Source organism: Pan troglodytes, chromosome 19 (genome assembly GCF_028858775.2).
Source record: "Pan troglodytes isolate AG18354 chromosome 19, NHGRI_mPanTro3-v2.0_pri, whole genome shotgun sequence".
Lineage (NCBI taxonomy): Eukaryota > Metazoa > Chordata > Mammalia > Primates > Hominidae > Pan > Pan troglodytes.
Window position 1 is genome coordinate 29,901,153 of NC_072417.2, and position 18,706 is coordinate 29,919,858.

At 48.5% G+C, this 18,706-nt stretch overlaps 2 protein-coding genes across 20 annotated transcripts in view; one reads left to right on the top strand and one right to left on the bottom strand.

Moving 5' to 3' along the window:
* LOC745883 (puromycin-sensitive aminopeptidase-like protein) overlaps positions 1–18,706 on the top strand; it is a 95,905-nt gene that overhangs the window by 65,932 nt on the left and 11,267 nt on the right. For 3 of the 19 annotated variants that reach the window (XR_010152883.1, XR_008540553.2, XR_008540555.2), the window contains one exon: positions 1,640–16,062. The exons of 3 other annotated variants lie outside the window; for them this stretch is intronic. Coding sequence is in view for 2 of the 16 variants with exons in the window: in XM_024350353.3 (XP_024206121.2) it covers positions 15,746–15,852 (107 nt within the window). In the remaining 14 variants the exon portion in view is untranslated. Of the gene's footprint in view, positions 1–1,639; positions 16,063–18,706 lie in introns of those variants that run through there. 13 more of the 19 variants (XR_010152886.1, XR_010152887.1, XM_024350353.3 and 10 more) reach the window with 10 other exon arrangements.
* Positions 14,462–16,919, bottom strand: LOC745935 (C-C motif chemokine 3). The gene is made up of 3 exons (XM_001152451.7): positions 16,189–16,919; positions 15,389–15,538; positions 14,462–14,968 (listed from the first exon to the last, which is right to left on the bottom strand). Exons 1-3 carry the CDS (start codon positions 16,245–16,247, stop codon positions 14,878–14,880), a joined length of 300 nt encoding a protein of 99 aa, XP_001152451.2. The 5' UTR covers positions 16,248–16,919; the 3' UTR covers positions 14,462–14,877.

Here is an 18,706-nt window from a genome sequence, read left to right on the forward strand (position 1 = left end):
ACAACCCCGGTGAGATGCAAGGGTTATGGCCACAGGGTGAGGGGACGCCTGGCCCAGCCTCAGGGCTGTTGTCCAGCAGGTCTCTGAGGGCCCACCTGCCCCTGTTCTCCCCCATTCTCCTAGAGCTACAGCCCTCACTGTCCCGTGAGGGGAAAAGGCATGGTGACAATGGGGGCTGTAGCCCTAGGAGAATGGGGGAGAAGATGGGCAGGGCCCCGTTCTGGGCATCTCACGGTGAGGCCAGGGAGGCAGCAGGGCTTGCGGCTAAAGACCTGGGTCTGGTGCTGGGAAGGGATCTGGGGCCGGGTAAGAGGAGCCCAGCCAGGAGCCCATCCCTCAGGGATCACAGGATGGAGAGACAGAGGATCCCTGGGGAGGTAGGGTGGGAGGGAGCTGATGAGCCGTGCCACTTCTGAAACGCAGGGTGTGTGGCTCGGGTGCAGGGAGAGGCAGGTGGATGCTGGGAGGTCAGAACCTGCAAGGACCTTGGGGCTGTCAAGTGGGGTGGGCCCCTGGTGCAGCCAGAGTACACCGGGCAGGTCTCAGGGCAGGCTCCCTTGACCCTGGCGGGGTGATGTGGTCACTCCCTGAGGGACTCCTGTCAGGGCCCGGTCGCCCACCCTGGGCGGCCCCCATCCCATCTCAGGGCTAACCTTTCTCAGCTCCAGCAGAAAGCACCACCTCGAGTCCAGGACGGGCAGCCCCATTGGGCAGCCTGACCACCCCCCACGCCAGGGGCCCCAGTAACCCCGGCCAGGCTGTCCCTACGCTCCTTCTTCTCCCAGGTCCTGCCCCTCCTGGGAGTCAGCCCCACAGGAAGGCCCTTGTCCAGCCCCAGCCCAGCTGTGGCCCCCGCCGTGTCACTCAGAAAACCAGCGTCAAAGCCCAGCCCTGCCTGGGATGTGGACCTTGCCTGGGGAGAGTCCCGTTCAGGCTTTTCCAGGGCCTCTCCCCTGAGCAACAGGGGTGTCTGCACTGGGCCTGGGCACTCACCAGGGCCTGCAGGCTGCCAGTCTGGAGTTTCCCTAGGATCAAATGTGCCACCGGAAGCTGAAGGTGGGGATGACCAGTGCCCCCCGGAGCGAAGACCCCCCCATCTCTCCAGGATTGGGGGTCTGCTTAGGGGTCCACTTAGGGGTGTATCTCTCAGGCATTGGAAGTGCAGATGGGAGGCCCTGAGCCATGGTGGCTCCCCCAGTCCCCAGTTCTTTCTCTGTGTAAATCCAGCTTTGCAGGGACGGGGATGTGGTGCATTTCCCGGAAGAGCCGGGATCCTGGGGCGTGGGGAGCTGGGGCTGGGTCGTGGGGAGCTGGGACTGGGGTGTGGGGAGGGGCCCAGGGTGGGCAAGCTGAAGCAGGACTGGCACAGGCCTCTGGAGGGCCTGGGGGAGGCTGGATGCCCCGGGGTGCACCCTTGCTTGTCCACTCTTCTAAGGGTCAGTCTCAGTTTGCCCATCTGTAAATAGGGTTGATTGTCCATGCCCTACGTGGCTGTTGTGAGCATTCAATGAGCACTACCAGTCCTGGGAGACTCTTGGTGTTTTTTATTGTGCTAAAATACACAAATATAAATTTCCCATTTCAACCATTTCTTTTTGCTCCTTCACTCCCCACCCACCCACCCATTTTTACCGTATAGTTCAGTCGTGCTCAGTACCTTCTACCTTCACGCTGTGTGCAACCCATCTCCAGAAGCCTCTTCATCCTGCAAAATTGAAACTGGACCCATTAAACAACACCTCCCCATTCCACCTCCCCATTCCTCCTCCCCCGGCCCCTGGCAACTGCCATTCTGCTTCTTTCTCCACATATGGAATATATTCTATATACCTAGTTTTACATTAATATCATAGATAGCTTTGTTTTCAGTATGTATATCTACTTTATTCTTTTCAGTAATTTCCTGTTTATTATGTGGCTATACCATCATGGTTTAAACTATTCATATATATATTTTTTAATTTATTTATTTTTATTGATCATTCTTGGGTGTTTCTCACAGAGGGGGATTTGGCAGGGTCATAGGACAACAGTGGAGGGAGGGTCAGCAGATAAACAAGTGAACAAAGGTCTCTGGCTTTCCTATGCAGAGGACCCTGCGGCCCTCCGCAGTGCCCGTGTCCCTGGGTACTTGAGATTAGGGAGTGGTGATGACTCTTAACGAGCATGCTGCCTTCAAGCATCTGTTTAACAAAGCACATCTTGCACCACCCTTAATCCATTTAACCCTGAGTGGACACAGCACATGTTTCAGAGAGCACAGAGTTGGGGGTAAGGTCACCGATCAACAGGATCACAAGGCAGAAGAATTTTTCCCAGTACAGAACAAAATGAAGAGTCTCCCGTGTCTACCTCCCTCTACACAGACATGGAAACCATCCGATCTCTCAATCCCTTCCCCGCCTTTCCCCCGCTTCTATTCCACAAAACCGCCATTGTCATCATGGCCCATTCCCAATGAGCTGCCGGGTACACCTCCCAGACGGGGCGGTGGCCGGGCAGAGGGGCTCCTCACTTCCCAGCAGGGGCGGCCGGGCAGAGGCGCCCCTCATCTCCCGGACCGGGCGGCTGGCCGGGCGGGGGGCTGACCCCCCCACCTCCCTCCCAGACGGGGTGGCTGGCCAGGCAGAGGGGCTCTTCACTTCCCAGTAGGGGCGGCCGGGCAGAGGCGCCCCTCACCTCCCAGATGGGGCGGCTGGCCGGGCGGGGGGCTGACCCCCCCACCTCCCTCCCGGTCGGGGCGGTTGGCCTGGCGGGGGGCTGACGCCCCCACCTCCCTCCCGGACGGGGCGGCTGGCCGGGCAGAGGGGCTCCTCACTTCCCAGCAGGGGCGGCCGGGCAGAGGCGCCCCTCACCTCCCGGACGGGGCGGCTGGCCGGGCAGGGGGCTGACCCCCCCACCTCCCTCCCAGATGGGGCGGCTGGCCGGGCAGAGGGGCTCCTCACTTCCCAGTAGGGGCAGCCGGGCAGAGGCGCCCCTCACCTCCCGGACGGGGTGGCTGGCCGGGCGGGGGGCTGACCCCCCCACCTCCCTCCCGGACGGGGCGACTGGCCGGGCGGGGGGCTGACTCCCCCGCCTCCCTCCCGGATGGGGCGGCTGGCCAGGCGGGGGGCTGACCCCCCCACCTCCCTCCTGGACGGGGTGGCTGGCCGGGCGGGGGGCTGACCCCCCCCACCTCCTTCCCAGACGGGGCGGCTGGCTGGGCAGAGGGGCTCCTCACTTCCCAGTAGGGGCGGCCAGGCAGAGGCGCCCCTCACCTCCCAGACGGGGTGGCTGGCCGGGCAGGGGGCTGACCCCCCCCCCACCTCCCTCCCGGACGGGGTGGCTGGCCAGGCGGGGGGCTGACCCCCCCACCTCCCTCCCGGACGGGGCGGCTGGCCGGGCGGGGGGCTGACCCCCCCCACCTCCCTCCCAGACGGGGCGGCTGGCCTGGTGGGGGCTGACCCCCACCTCCCTCCTGGATGGGGTGGCTGCCGGGCAGAGACGCTCCTCACTTCCCAGACGGGGTGGCTGCCGGACGGAGGGGCTCCTCACTTCTCATATGGGGTGGTTCCCAGGCGGAGGGTCTCCTCACTTCTCAGATGGGGCGGCTGGGCAGAGACGCTCCTCACCTCCCAGACGGGGTCGCGGCCGGGTAGAGGCGCTCCTCACTTCCCAGACGGGGTGGGGGGGCAGAGGCGCTCCCCACATCTCAGACGATGGGCGGCTGGGCAGAGACGCTCCTCACTTCCTAGATGGGATGGTGGCCGGGAAGAGGCGCTCCTCACTTCCTAGATGGCATGGCGGCCGGGCAGAGACGCTCCTCACTTTCCAGACTGGGTAGCCAGGCAGAGGGGCTCCTCACGTCCCAGGTGATGGGCGGCCAGGCAGAGACGCTCCTCACTTCCCGGACGGGGTGGCGGCCAGGCAGAGGCTGCAATCTCGGCACTTTGGGAGGCCAAGGCAGGCGGCATGCTTCGCCGGGTGGTCAGAGCTATTCGCCCATAGTCCGTAGCCCAGAGCCGGGGCTGCTTGGCTCTCTGTCCCGGGGGGCCGGGGCCGGGCTGGAGGCGTGCGAGCCTCTCATCGCCGCCTCCCAGCGCAGCCGCTTGACTCTTTTTTTATTTTTATTTTTTTAGACAGTCTCACTCTGTCACTCAGGCTGGAGTGCAGTGGCATGATCTTGCCTCACCACAACCTCCGCTTCCCAGGTTCAAGCAATTCTCCTGCCACAGCCTCTGAGTAGCTGGGACTACACATGTGCGCCACCACACCTGGCTAATTTTTGTATTTTTAGTAAAGATGGGGTTTCCCCATGTTGGCCAGGCTGGTCTTGAGCTCCCAATCTCAAGTGATCTGTCCACACCCACTATTCATATTTTAAAGAGTTGATTTATATTGGTTGTTTTTACAAACAGAGCTGCAAACAACAGCGGTGTGCCAACAATTTTTGTGTGTGTGTGTGGGGTTTTTGTTTTTGTTTTGAGACAGAGTCTCACTCTGTCGCCCAGGCTGGAGTGCAGTGGCAAGATCTCGGCTCACTGCAACCTCTGCCTCCCAGGTTCAAGCAATTCTCTTGCCTCAGCCTCCCAGGTAGCTGGGATTATAGGCGCCTGCCACCATGCCCGGCTAATTTTTGTATTTTAGTAGAGATGAGGTTTTCCCGTGTTGGCCAGGCTGGTCTCGAACTCCTGACCTCAAGCTATCCACCTGCCTTGGCCTCCCAAAGTGCAGGGATTACAGGGGTGAGCCACCGTGCTTGGCCCTCCTTTGTTTCCTTAGATAGTGTTTCTTGAAATAGATTCCTAGAAATAAGATAGACTGAAGAGTATGTAAATTTTAAATTTTTTTACAGACTGTGTCATTGCTTTTTAAAAATGCTGATTACCAAAATGTCACTTTTTGATACTAAAAAATAGATTGTTTTAAACACACAAAGTAAGTAGGGCTTATCAAAAAGTTAATATATTTTGCATTTCTCACAAGTGTGTTGAAATTTCTCCCCCTTGCATTGTACAGCAGGAATCCTGACTCAGTCTAACTTTCTTATACTTAAAAAAGTATATACTAAAACATAGGCCAGGAGTTAGCAAACGTTTTCTATAAAAGACCAGATAGTAAATATTGTTCTTTGTGGGCTATATAATCTCTGTTGCAACAATGTGACTCCACCTTTGTCTTGGAAAGCTGGGATAGATAATATGTAAAAGAGTGGGAGTGGCTGTGTTTCAACAAAACTTTGTTTACAAAACAGGGGTCATACTAGATTTGTTCTGAGGACCATAGTTTCTTAACCTCAGTCTAGGCAATCCATCAAGTAATTCTGCATTCACAATAGAAGTCTTATTGTATATATTGGCTGACTGTCTTTCCTTTCTCTAATGTTAACCACTGATTTTGTGGAGCATGGATTCTAGGGAAATAATACCCAGGTAAGATGTCTATTACCATGTGTGTCTTATTTTTAAAAGAGTGGTTAAATTCTTATTGAGGCCGGGTGCAGTGGCTTATGCCTGTAATCCCAGCACTTTGAGAGGTCGAGGCAGGCAGCTCTCTCAAGTTCAGGAGTTCAAGACCAGCCTGGCCAACATGGTGAAGCCCCGTCTCTACTAAAAATACAAAAATTAGCTGGGTGTGGTGGCATGCACCTGTAATCCCAGCTACTTGGGAGGCTGAGGCAGGAAGATCACTGGAACCCGGGAGGCAGAAGTTACAGTGAGCCGGCATGGCACCACTACACTCCAGCCTGGGCAACAGAGCAAGACTCCATCTCAAAACAAGTCAAAACAAAACAAAACAAACACACAAACAAAAAACTGGGAGACCGAGGTGGTCAGATCACAAAGTCAGAAGAGTGAGACCAGCCTGGCCAATATGGTGAAAACCCGTCTCTACTAAAAATACAAAAATTAGCGGGGTGTGGTGGCAGGCACCTGTTCTCCCAGCTACTTGGGAGGCTGAGGCAGAAGAATTGCTTGAACCTGGGAGGCAGAGGTTGCAGTGAGCCAAGATTATGCCACTGCACTCCAGCCTGGGCGACAGAGCAAGACTCAGTCTCAAAAAAAAAAAAAAAAAAAAAAAAGTCTTATTGACAAGTTCAGTAGTTTCTTGTCTTTAGTCTGCATGTGTATCACTTGGGGGTTTGGTAAAAATCTAGATTCCCGCATCCAAACCCAGTTCTCTTGTGAGCATTTTAAATGACCATCCCAGGTGGTTCTGGAATGCTCATAGGATTGCATATTAGTTACACTATTTATTCGCTGCATGGCCATGGACAAGTTGTTTTAACTCTCTGAGCCAACATTTCCTCTTCTATTAAATGGGAATATTAATAATACTTAGCCCTTGGAGACACTGTTAGAATTTGAAGCACAATGAATAATTTTTAAGAGAGCTTGACTCATGAGAAAAATAAGCTTAAATGCATGAATATATATATCAAGCATGAATTTACCTAGTGCATATGCATTATACACTGGGTGCATAATATTTTATAAAATAATCCTTGTTTTATAAAATAGAGTTTCATTATTTGGGGAGAGGCATTACTGTCATTTCCTTTCTGCTGACTTCCCCTCTTCAGAGTTTTCTGCTCTTCCCCTCCCATCCCACCACCTTGCTTTGTCACAAAACAAAGCCAATAGGATCACCAACAGTTTAAGACTGGTTTACTCAAAACGAATTCATTGTTTTACGTAGCTGAACACAGAAATGATAAATAATGTTCTGTAAGTATTTGTTGGTTGACAGCTTTGGCACAATGTCCTCTAGAAAAAGCTGAACGTAGCCACCCACCTTGTACGAGAGCCGCAAAGAATAGCCACGTGCCTGAATATGTGTCAGCCGCTGTGTGACTGGAGGGGCTGAGGAAGGGGCGTAGAGGGTGTTGTGAGGTCCCTTCCGACAAGCAGTCAAGAACGCATAGAAATACATTACAAAAATTAAATAGTCTAGATAAGTTGAAATGCATGTTAAGAAGAGCCCCAGAGTGTGGTTGCTTGGGTAGGGGTAGGTTCAGGAATTGAAGGGACGTCCCTAGGGCCTGGGTCCCTGCTTCCTAATCTGCCACAAACCTAACAGTGTCTTGTTGCTTCCAGGTCACTCAGGGATTCGACTCTGAGGTCAATGATGCACTTGGCACCAGAACTTGATGGGGTTGGCACAGACCTGCCAGCCTCAGCCACTTTCATTCTGGAAGCTGTTAAAAGAGACAGTTATAAAAATTGAGGAATCAGCAAGAGAATTCCTGGTTCCGTGCTGCCTTCTTCTCTCTGTCTTGGCAAGTGTAGGGCCTGTCCACTTGCTCAGGACTCTTTGTCCAACCTCAGCTCCCTAGACCTTTCATCAGTGGCTCAGGGGATCTCTTCAGGCAGCCTCTTCCGGCTAACACTTCCTCCTGTCTTCCCTCTGTCAGGGGCAGCTCTTCCGTCGTTCCTTGCAGACCCTAGGTCAGGCCAGAAAACACCTCTATGGCCCTTCCCTGTGTCCCACCACCGGATAGGACCTCAAAGGCCTGGGGTCCCCAGGATGGCCCTCAAACCGACTGGTGCCCTTGCAGGCTGCCACCCTCCAAGTCCTGCTTCTCTCCAGAGATGGGCAGGAGCACCAGCCCTCACCTGGCACCAGCAGTGAGTCTCATAATTGCCATCTACCATTTTGCTAGGGGGCTTCTGGGGATCCTAGGAAAAGCAGCAGATGCCTGGGTGCTTGGGGACCCAGGCATTCTGAGGGAAGGAGCAGCGTGACCCTGAGTCATTTTTCACTGGGGACAAATGAGCCAACTCCTTCTACCCAGTGATAAAATCAGAAGGAAGCAGATGGAGACAGCACTGTTCAGGGGATGATTTGGGGGTGAGAAGAACTGGCAGGAAGTTGGGGATTTGGGGGTGAGAAGAACCAGCAGGAAGTTGGGGATTTCTTGTTTCCCCACTTTTCCCTTCCATTTCTGTTTGAGCCTTAGGTTTGGCCTCCATCTCCCTCTGTAGAAATTGCAGCTAATTAAATATTCTGCCTCTTATTCCAGCTTTACTGGGGGAACATAATATGGTCTAAGAAGAGATTTTTCCAGCAAGAGGCCATCTCTGCAAATCACCTGTGAGGCAGACCTGTGGCAATTTTATGACTCAGCTGGACACCGGGATTGTAGCTGGGTTCTGCCCCTTATTGAAACCTACTCAATGTTCTCCTTCCCTAAGTAGGACAAGACCGTACCCTGCCTTTAAGGTTTATAGAATAGAAAGTGAAAACACTTTGGGGAAGAAAATCTTCCTGAACTGATAGCCCAGGGCATTTTGAAAATCCCTTAGGAAGTTCTCTGTTTCACTTGGGTACCTTTGTCCTTGGACTTTGGTGATGTGGTTTGACCCCAGCTAGAGAGTGCAGGGAACAACAGCAAAAGGCAGGACAAAGACAGACTCGTGAGAGGAGGCCTAGGAACAGGGGGCCATTGTGAATGAGGAGGACGTGGGGGCCCAAGAAAGTGAGCAAAAGAGGACAGGGCTTGCGCACTCAGTCACCAGCCCCCTTCTGGGGTCCAAGCTGTGTCCCCTTCTCTAAAGAGGTAAGCCCTGAGTCATGGGAAGATGGAAACCGGGGCTGATGAGACAGGATGTTTTTTAAGCACCGTGGTATCTTGTTGACTTGCACATGCAAGGGGGTCTTGGGTAACCACAGGGCTCAGGGTATTTGCAGGAACAGTTCAAGTGCTCACTTGTCTTGGGGCTGTTTATGGGGAAGTGGTTTCCACAGTGAGAGGAGGTGAGATATTGTTGTCACCCTGGACCACACTTAGCTACTTCCTTCTCACTAAAGCTCTGTAGTCATATTTTCCCCTGGCAGAGCAGAAACTTCTATGTTATCCCACAGCTGTTCTAACGGTGTAGACTTGACTTATGCAATGATGCCAGGAGTCCTGAGCAGCACAGCCCAACTTCAATCACACACAGATGGACAGAGCTGTATTAGCAAAGCCTGAGCTACTGAGCGATGAAGAGTACAGCCAGGCTTTCAGACATCTGTTCATTCAAGAGAGATATGCGCTAAGCAAAGGACCTAAAGATGTGTTTAATGTGGGTGCTAATATGCATAAGGAACCTTGAAATAAATGTTCTTAGCCTTTGGCCAAGAGGGTCCATGTCTAGGAATCTATTCTCTGTAGAAATAAATTCAAATATGGAAAAAATGAACAATGCATAAGTGTATTTGGTCCCCAGCATATTTATAGCAACTTAAAATTGGACCAAATTTAAATGCCTATGATATGGAAATTGCTGAGAAAATTATGGGCTCTTCCCTTAATTGGCTATTAGGCAGCCTTTACAAACAATGCAATGACATGAGAAATGCTTATGTTATGGTAAGCTTAAAAAACTCAAGATGCAAATCAGCTTATTTTAATCAGGAGCCACCTAGCATTTGGGATGTGGTCAGTCCCACATAATGTATTTTTGTGGGTGCAGTTCCCAGGAAAGAGGAGGAATAAAAACGGCAAGTATGAAGTGTCTCCTTCACTTGCAGTCTCTTTGTCTACCCCTTTGTCCATCCACTATGAAAGGACTCCCTTCTGTTCCTTAATATGGACAATTTCTATTGAGGACTCATTGTTCTAAGAATTGTCTCATCTCCTCCTGCATCCTCAGTGCCCAATCTTTGGCTTCTATGAAGGAAGGTGGGTAGTGCTTATGGCAGGGCCAGTTCTACCTTTCTTAGTATGTTCTGGCGTGGGTATGTAGCCCCATTTTCTAGTGGTTACCTTGACATCATGAAGAGTTTATGTCTCTTTTGCCCTAGGTTTGGGCAATAGTCATTCACTGTGCAACAGGAAATACACGAGTCAGCATCTTATTAAAAATAAAGTCACTCAGGAAAGTGGACGACTAATAGTTTCTAATCTAGAGAGCATAGGAGAAGAAATGTTTACCACACACAAAGTATTAGTGCCTTTTATATCACGAAGACAAAAATAACAGGAAAAAGACAAACACATTATAGTGAAAACTTGTTTTTCCTAACCAGCATCTATTCTGCATGTTTCCTGATGCCAGAAACTCACATTTCCTCAGGAAAATCTCCCTTCTGCACCATTCTCAGGCTTTAAGTTTATGTAAAATTCAGTAAACCCAAAGATTCAAGTTATGTGCCTTGATTAACTTAAGCAAATCAATGAAACCCATCCCCATAACCACAGCGACTGGTTAGGAAATTCGGCTCCTAAGTCAGTCAAATCCGAAAGGGCCTAGTGATGTTTTTTCCAGTGGGATCACAGACTCACTCTTCCTTGCAGAAAATGAACAAAGGATTCATGTAACACTGGCAGGTACTGGCAGCCACCCAGGGCCTCTCACAGGAAAGGGAGATCAGAAAGAGAAGCAAAGAGGACTCATGAGATACCATAGGGCTGCTGCGTCCAGCCTTGCTTGGAGCTAGGGCCACCTCGATGCCCTATAGTCTTGGAGCCACAAGGTGCATTTACTCAAAGCCTCTTTGAGTTTGGTTTGCTTGTTTGCTTTCTGCCTGGAAACTGCCAGCATCCTGAGAGATATGAGATCTGTATCTGTGCAGAGACACAGGGTTTGTTAAAAGTCACAGGCCCTGACTGAAGTGTGGAACTGGCTGAAATGAGAAAGTAAGAGGTAATTTGGGGAGGACCTTGTGAAATGGAAGGAGTTTTAAACCTTACATGCATCAGAATTACCTGGAGCCTTGTGAAAACACAGGTTGCTGGGCCCTAGTCCATTAAGAAAGGAAGTGGGGCTTAGAATGTTCATTTCTCCCAAGTTCCCAGGTGATATTCACCATGCTGTCCTGTCTGGACACTACCTTTTGCCATACCCATTACAAGGTATTGCACGTGCTGGTTGAACTATGGTCTGTCTTATTTTGGTGCTAAAAGCCTGTGCCAAATACCAACGCTGCAGCATTAAGGAATATGATAGAAAAGATTCTGAATATAGGCCAGGCGCAGTGGCTCACGCCTGTAATCCCAGCACTTTGGGAGGCCGAGGCAGGCAGATCACAAGGTCAGGAGATCAAGACCATCCTGGCTAACGTGGTGAAACCCCGTCTCTACTAAAAATACAAAAAATTAGCCGGGCGTAGTGGTGGGCACCTGTAGTCCCAGCTACTTGGGAGGCTGAGGCAGGAGAATGGCGTGAACCTGGGAGGCGGAACTTGCACTGAGCTGAGATCGCGCTACTGCACTCCACTCCAGCCTGGGTGACAGAGCAAGACTTCATCTCAAAAAAAAAAAAAAAAGAAGATTCTGAATATTGGAACTTAGTAGCTATGTATTACATCAGTAAGGTCCTTTAAGAGTTTAGGCTGCTTTGAAATGGGCTCATCTGAAATTGAAAAAGGAAGAAATTGAACTTGCTAAAAAAGGCCCTTCCAACTTATTGACTGAGAACCCAGTAATCTGGAGACTTGAAGGGCTGTAATGGCAGAATCTTCTACTCTAAGATAAAGTTAGCATGAGCAGAGACAGGAAGATGAGAGACCTAATGAGGCCAAGGGTCAAATATTCATCACCTCCACATGGGCCAAGATGCAGGCAGAGGTCTCTCACCAGGGACTTGGTGGTAGAGGTGACACTGGTAGTGAGGTCTGTGCTAGAAAGTGCACATCCCTGGCTGGGCGCGGTGGCTCACACCTGTAATCCCAGCACTTTGGGAGGCTGAGGCAGGTGGATCACGAGGTCATGAGTTCAAGACCAGCCTGGCCAACATAGTGAAACCCTGTCTCTACTAAAAATCCAAAAATTTAGCCAGATTTGGTGGCAGGCACCTGTAATCTCAGCTACTTGGGAAGCTGAGGCAGGAGAATCTCTTGAACCCAGGAGGCTGAGGTTGCAGTGAGCCAAGATCACACCATTGCACTCCAGCCCAGGAGACAGTACAAGACTCCATCTCAAAAAAAAAAAAAGAAAAAAGAAAGTGCGTATCACCAACCCCATTTAAAATGCAAATTCGAGCTTTGTAACTGAAAACATCTCTGCTTCTGGCTACCTGGCCCATGGAATTGATCAGAAGCAAATAGTAGCCTATGGACATTAGAAGGGAGTCACATTGCCAAAGAAACCACAAGACTGGTTCCAAACAGTCGTTGATTACACAATACCTAAGGCAACCTCAGGCTAACTCACACAGACAGAAAGTCAGCAGCCTCCAGAAAGCAGATCCTCCACATTGCACATCTCAGATTGTCCGTGGAGGACATTCCCCCAGGGAGGAGAGCTAGGGACTGCCAGATCAGCTGAACTGCTTAAAAATGCAATTCTCATTCTCCAGTTCCCTAACAGGAGTCTGTGTTTAACTTACTCTGTTTGTTCATAACACTTGTATTTAGGGAATATTGGGCATGATTAAACTTTGTTTAGCTTTGGGTTTCTGGACCTTGTGAAACAATTCAGTGCAGGCAAATATTGTATGCCCCTATATTTTTTTCCTGAAAGTCAATAAAGAAGGAATGATGACACCTTCACTGCATCTATGGGGACAAAAGCTGCTCCTGTGTGTGTGTGTGTGTGTGTGTGTGTGTGTGTGTGTGTGTGTGAAAGAGAGAGAGACAGAGAGAGAACAGCCTTGTCAAAAGGATGTGTTTGTTGCTGTACCCTCATTATACGAAAGCCATCATGGCATCAAAATGCTGTAAGCCAGGTTGAGCTCTATCCTCTCTGCATCAACTCAGAATCCCTACCAGAAAGTGGTTGTGATGGATGGAATATCACCCATCAAAGAACAGGGTAAGATGAGACCAGAGAGGTAAGCTATGCAAGCTAATCAGAAAATAACTCAAAGTTTTAAAAGTGCAGAATATAAAAAGGAAAAACCCTCATTCCTAAAAAAATTTTTTAAAAAGCCTCATTTCCTCAAAGAAATGACAGTTAGCTATTTGATGTGTGTCTTTCCAAATATTTGCCTATGTAAATATATGTGTGTATATGGCTTTTAAAAATAAAAACAAAATAATATCCTTTACAGACAGTTTTGTAGCATATGTAGAGAATATATATGCATATACTGAATGTAAATAGATATGCATTTTACCTAGAATATTACGGACACTTTCCACAGTTATAGATGTGTGCTGCTTTTGTTTACTGACTGCAGAATATTCCATTGATGGACATCTTAATCCTCTACTGATTAATCCCCTACTGATGACTGTTTGCATTTCTTTGCTCTTTACCAACCATACTTGAAAGAATATCCTCATGTCTACATATTCTTATCTTTTGGCAGTGTTTCTATGAAGCAGATTCCTAGAAATGGGATCAGGTCAAATGGGATGTAGGTCACATAGTATGTGCATTTTAATATTTGCTAAGTAGTAGTGTTTAATTATGCTTTAAAGAGTTTGAGCCCTACAATTCTAAACACGTTTGGACACATAAATTAGATTATTTTAAACAAAATGAAATAAGCATAGCTCATAAAAATTAACACGTTTGGTTTTCACACAAATATTTTGAATTTCCCTTTCTTCTGCAAAAAGGACCCTAGCTTAATATGCATTTCTTGTACATATAATGCAAGCAATCCATCTATTAAATAACTTACCTTTCAAACCTATAGACAGCATCCTGCTCCACACAGAAGCTGGTTGTCTTTTCATTCTCTAACATTAGCTATTTATTTTGTAGAGTGTAGATTCTAGAGAAATAATGTATAATACACCTGTTGCCATATGCAGATACTTACCACATTTAGAAAATAGTGGTGAATTCTATTGACAGTGGCTCTCAGTCATTAACATGCTATGGAACACCTCATGAGCTTGATAAAAATATCAGTTCCCAGGTCTACACCTAAAGATCCTGATGTAATTGGCTTAAATAATCACTGCTGAAACACTCTATGTCAACTCAGAATCCTGACCAGAAAGTGGTTGCAATGGATAAAATATCATTCACTAAAGAATAGGGTAAGATTTGAGTATAGGTGGGTCATACTTTGGGAAATAACTTGATCAATGGTTAACAGCATAGTCTGTCGTTCAATAAAAGTCCAGTTTTGGAACACAATTGACCGTTTACATGCTGTGTAACCTCAGCCAAGTTGTCTAACCTTTCTGAGCCCTGGGTTACTTTTCTGTCAAGTGGAGGTATTAATAGTACCTAACCTGTACTATTGCATTGGTAAGATTAAATGAACAATGTGTAAAAAGCACTCAGTAGGAGTAAGCCTCAACAATGTAAGTAATTGCTATTAAGAGCTTGATTCATCATGAATATGCCCTACAGAATACTCTGCTTAATGGTGTCCATTCGAGTAGTTAATTCCCCTAGAGCGTGCATATTACGATTTGAGTTATAACATATTCGTAGTTTCAATGTTCCAGAACTTTGTAAAGTGGATAACTCTGTGGTAGCGCTCCCCATCTCTCCCAATTTCCCTCCATTTCACCTCTTCCTAATCTTTGCCTATCATTCCTCTTAACCAGTGATTTTGATTTGCCAGAAAAACAAAACCAAACTCAATACTGGTTTACCTTTTAAAAGAGCATCTTTATTATTTCCCCAGGCCGATCACAGCCCTGAACAAAAGCATCCGATACACATTTGTCAGTCTGGTGGCTTTGGTGCCATGACTGCCTACACAGGCCGATGACAGCCACTCGGTTGTCACCAGACACACTGGAGGGAAGGCAGAGGGGACAGGGGGAACTCTCAGAGCAAACAATCACAAACACACTGTGAAATCAAAAATAAATTATAAAAACTAAATAGTATAAATAAATTAAAATTTAAGTTAAGAAGAGTCCCACAGTGTGGCTGTTTGGTAACAACCAGTCCATAGAAGAGGTAGCTGTGGAGGTCACAGGGATGTTCCCAAGGCTCAGGCTCCTGCTCCTCCCCACTGGGCCCACCGAGGTCGCTGGGCCTTGAAGCTTCTGGACCCCTCAGGCACTTAGCTCCAGGTCACTGACGTATTTCTGGACCCACTCCTCACTGGGGTCAGCACAGACCTGCCGGCCTCTCTTGGTTAGGAAGCTGTGGAGAAGGGAGGAAGAGTTAAGCACTGGGGAATCCAGCAGGGGAATCCTGGGCCCACCATGGCCCCGACATCCTGCTCTCTGTCCTGGGCAGCTCAAGGCCTGCTCCTCGTTGAGGGGCCCCCTGCCTATCTCCGTCTAGAGAGCTGCTCTCAGTGACTCCAGGCAAGGGGGCCCTCAGAGTGTCCTGCTGCCTCCTTCTTCCTGTTCCTTTCCTCTGGCCTGGGCAGCCCTTCCTGACTCTCTAACACCCACCTCACTCCAGCCCCAAGTCAGGTCACACCTCAGTGCCCTGCGTCCTGTATCCCCGATAGGCTCCTGAAGGCTGGGCCTTTCCAGGATGGCCTTCTGGCCTGTTTCTGCCCCCACCCTGACACTCCCTACCTCCCTAGAGGTGAGCAGGAAGACTGGCACTTACATGACACCGGGCTTGGAGCACTGGCTGCTGGTCTCAAAGTAGTCCGCTATGAAATTCTGTGGAATCTGTCGGGAGATATAGCTGAAGCAGCAGGCGGTCGGCGTGTCAGCAGCAACTGCAGAGAAAGGAGAGAATAAGCACGAGTCACAGCTCAGAAGAAAAGGCCAGGCAGCTTCTGATCCCTGAGTGGTTGAGGAGGGCAGGCTTGCTCAGACCAGGTGACTGGAAGGCATTTGGGGGGTTTTGCAGAGAAATGTCTCTTTGTTTCTGTCTATATTCTTCTTTCCCCTTGACTCTTCATAGTGGGTTCTCTGTTTCTCTATGTGATCAAGATACCTGAATGGACTGTTTTCTTAGCTCTCTTCAGGGAATTTTGTCGGTTCAAGAAGTCATACCCCAGCCCAAGAGAAGCCCTGGACATCTCTCATAAGACATCCAAGGGACAGGGCTCCTGGGAGACCTAGGGTGAGCTGGAGAGTGAACAACAGACCCCACTGGGAAGTAAGCAGCCCTGGATTCTGCCTCTTGCAAACTGATTCGTTTTGAACCCTGTTTTTCTATCTGTACAAGGGACTGTAACTCCCCTGCCCCTGCCTAGATTCTCATACCTGGAGACTAGGAGGGCTAAGACCCCTTCTAGAGATAAAAATAAAAGTCGTGAAGAAAAAGACCAAGGTGTTTGGCAGCGCTTTAAGAACTTCCTTCTTTTCTCTTCGGGGCTCTCAGGCCACAAAAAAAGACTGATGTGGTCTAACCATGGCCAGAGAGTGGTGATACCCACAACAACAACATGGACTCACGTGGTGCAGAGAGCCATGGTGCAGAGCAGGACGGCAAGGGCAGCAGTGGAGACCTGCATGATTGTGAGCAGGTGATGGAATGTGGGCTCGAGTGTCAGCAGAGCCAAGAAGGGACTGACTACTCTTTGCTGCCTGCGTCCTTCTGATGTCTGAAGCCATCTCTCCTTCTCTTTATAGGCAGCCCTGGCGGATGGGGAAATGGAATCTGGGGGTGAGGAGGGAAATTTTTAAGTGTAGTGATGCTGTCATGCTGAGTGTTGCACAACTCAGGGTCCCTGGTGACCACAGGGGCTCAGGATATCCAAGAATAGCATCTCTGAGCTACTGTCTAACTCTCACCTCTCAACTCATTACTGGTTCTAGCTTCATGGGGTTTCTCCTGTGAGTGTGAAGAGGGGTGTGTGTCAACCCAAGGCTATTCTTAGTTGATCCCTTCTCATAAGAACTGGTCTATGCAGCCAGGCATGGTCGCTCACACCTGTAATCCCAACAATTTGGGAGGCCGAGGCTGCGGATCACCTGAGGTCAGGAGTTTGAGACCAACCTGACCAAGAAAGAGAAACTCCATCTCTACTAAAAATACAAAAGTAGTCGGGCGTGGTGGCACATGCCTGTAATCCCAGCTACTCGGGAGGCTGAGGCAGGAGAATCGCTTGAACCCAGGAGGTGGGGGCTGTGGTGAGCTGAGATCATGCCATTGCACTCCAGCCTGGGCAACAAAAGTGAAACTCCATCTCAAAAAAAAAAAAAAAAAAAAGAACTGGTCTATGCATGAACTCTCCAGCCCCATTCCTTCCCACAGAGCTGTAATTCTGCTTCCTCAGCTGCTATAACCACAAGGATAGGGTCAATGGGCTGATGCTGTGGAGGGCTGGACAACCCCCAATCCTCCCAGAGGAAAGGAACTCAATGAAAGCTGGAGGAATAGAAAGCATGAGGTCACGTTTCAGTCATTTTTCTATTTATTAGTCTCGGAGTGACTGGGGCGCTGTGTTAAACGCTACTTGTGGATCATAAAAATACTTTAGAGGTGGGTATCAGTATGTCAGGTGCCTAGAAATATGTGTAGCCATTAACCTAGAAAAAGCATTTCTGGGAAAGAGTTCTGTGGAAACAACCCAAATATGGAGCCATCTTCAAACATAAAGATACCTGACCCAGCATCATTTATAACTCTAAAATAAGCAAAGCTAAATTTTTCTCTATCAGGGAATGATAAATTATCCACAAGATCCTCTGTTATTAAGTCTCTAAAGTGAATGAAGTGGCATAAATATGCTTATAACATCAGTGGTTAAAAAAAGCAAGATAAAACATTATACAAATTCTATAAAATTTGAAGAATTGTATAAAGATATATATATGCCATGCCAGCTCTAGGCATGGAAAAAATTAAAAGGCTTGGAAATACATGCCTTAAAGAATGAATAGTGCTTAGATCCATGGGTGATTTATTTTCTTATTTTTTTCTTTTTCTGAATTTTCCTCATTTTATTTAGTGAGACTTTATTACCTTCTTGGTCAGCCCACAGATTTATGAACTAATTTTGTTTTAAAACATTTCCAACATCACTGGTTGAAAAGTGGGTTGTTGTCAGTTGTTTAATCTGAAAGAAATTACTGATAAATATGCTACAGTTTCTGTTCAATGGGCTTTGCCAAAATGAAGTCTTGATTTCCCATTTCTTTGAACCATTTTAAGGATCCTATACTATACTTACATAAATAATGCCAAACTGAAGCAGTTTTTTCCTTATTCTTTTCAACACATAATTTCAGTGGTGTGGAAGGGTATCTACCTTCTCAGCCAGATTATATGCTTTTTTTTTCTTTTCCATACTTTGTTATTTTATTATTTTGCAATCAATCAGCATATCTCATTTTATAATGAGAAATAGATTTAGTTGGTTTTAATGATCTTTGTTTCTGAGATGCCCCTGGTCTCATGGGGGCAGGTAGAGTGTATGAACAGGTAATTGTAAAACTCTTAGTAGAAAAAGAAATGAAAGCTCAGAACCCCATGAGGAAGAAGTGACCTTCCACCAGAGGGTTGGGGAAGGCTTCATGGAAGGGATGGAACTTTAGTTGTGTCTGGATAACTGCCCGGGATTTAGGCATCTATAGATGGGTGGGCAGTGGAGGCCCAGCTGAGGCAGAGTCCTGGGTGTGACATTGTGGCTCAGAGGAAAGAGGGGTGCTTCAGTGGAGCTGCAGAGCAGTGGGGGTGAATATGGATGATAAAGGTAAATTGGGACCAAACCAGGACAGGCCTTGAATTCCCCCCAAAGGGGTTAGAGTTGACACACTTGATGCTGGAGAACAACGGAGGACAGAAGCCAAGTGGGACCACGCCTTTGGAATTCTGTCCTTCCTGAGTGTCTTTAGAGTTAGGTCTTTTAATACACATGAGCTCTGTTTCCATTCCACCCCAGTGATGGCTAGTGCCAGTCTTGAGGGAGGAGAAGCAGAGGCAAGATCAGGGGCCGTGGTAGGTTTCATCAGAGCTTTGGCATCCACG

Bases quoted from the DNA above. Each gene is read 5' to 3' on its own strand.
- LOC745935 (XM_001152451.7), bottom strand. From the start codon at position 16,247: ATGCAGGTCTCCACTGCTGCCCTTGCCGTCCTGCTCTGCACCATGGCT. The intron at 15,539-16,188 runs GTGAGTCCATGT...TTTTCTTCTGAG, and splicing joins ACCATGGCTCTCTGCACCAC to CTGTGACTCGTGCTTATTCT. The intron at 14,969-15,388 runs GTAAGTGCCAGT...CCTTCTCCACAG, and splicing joins TGCTCCAAGCCCGGTGTCAT to CTTCCTAACCAAGAGAGGCC.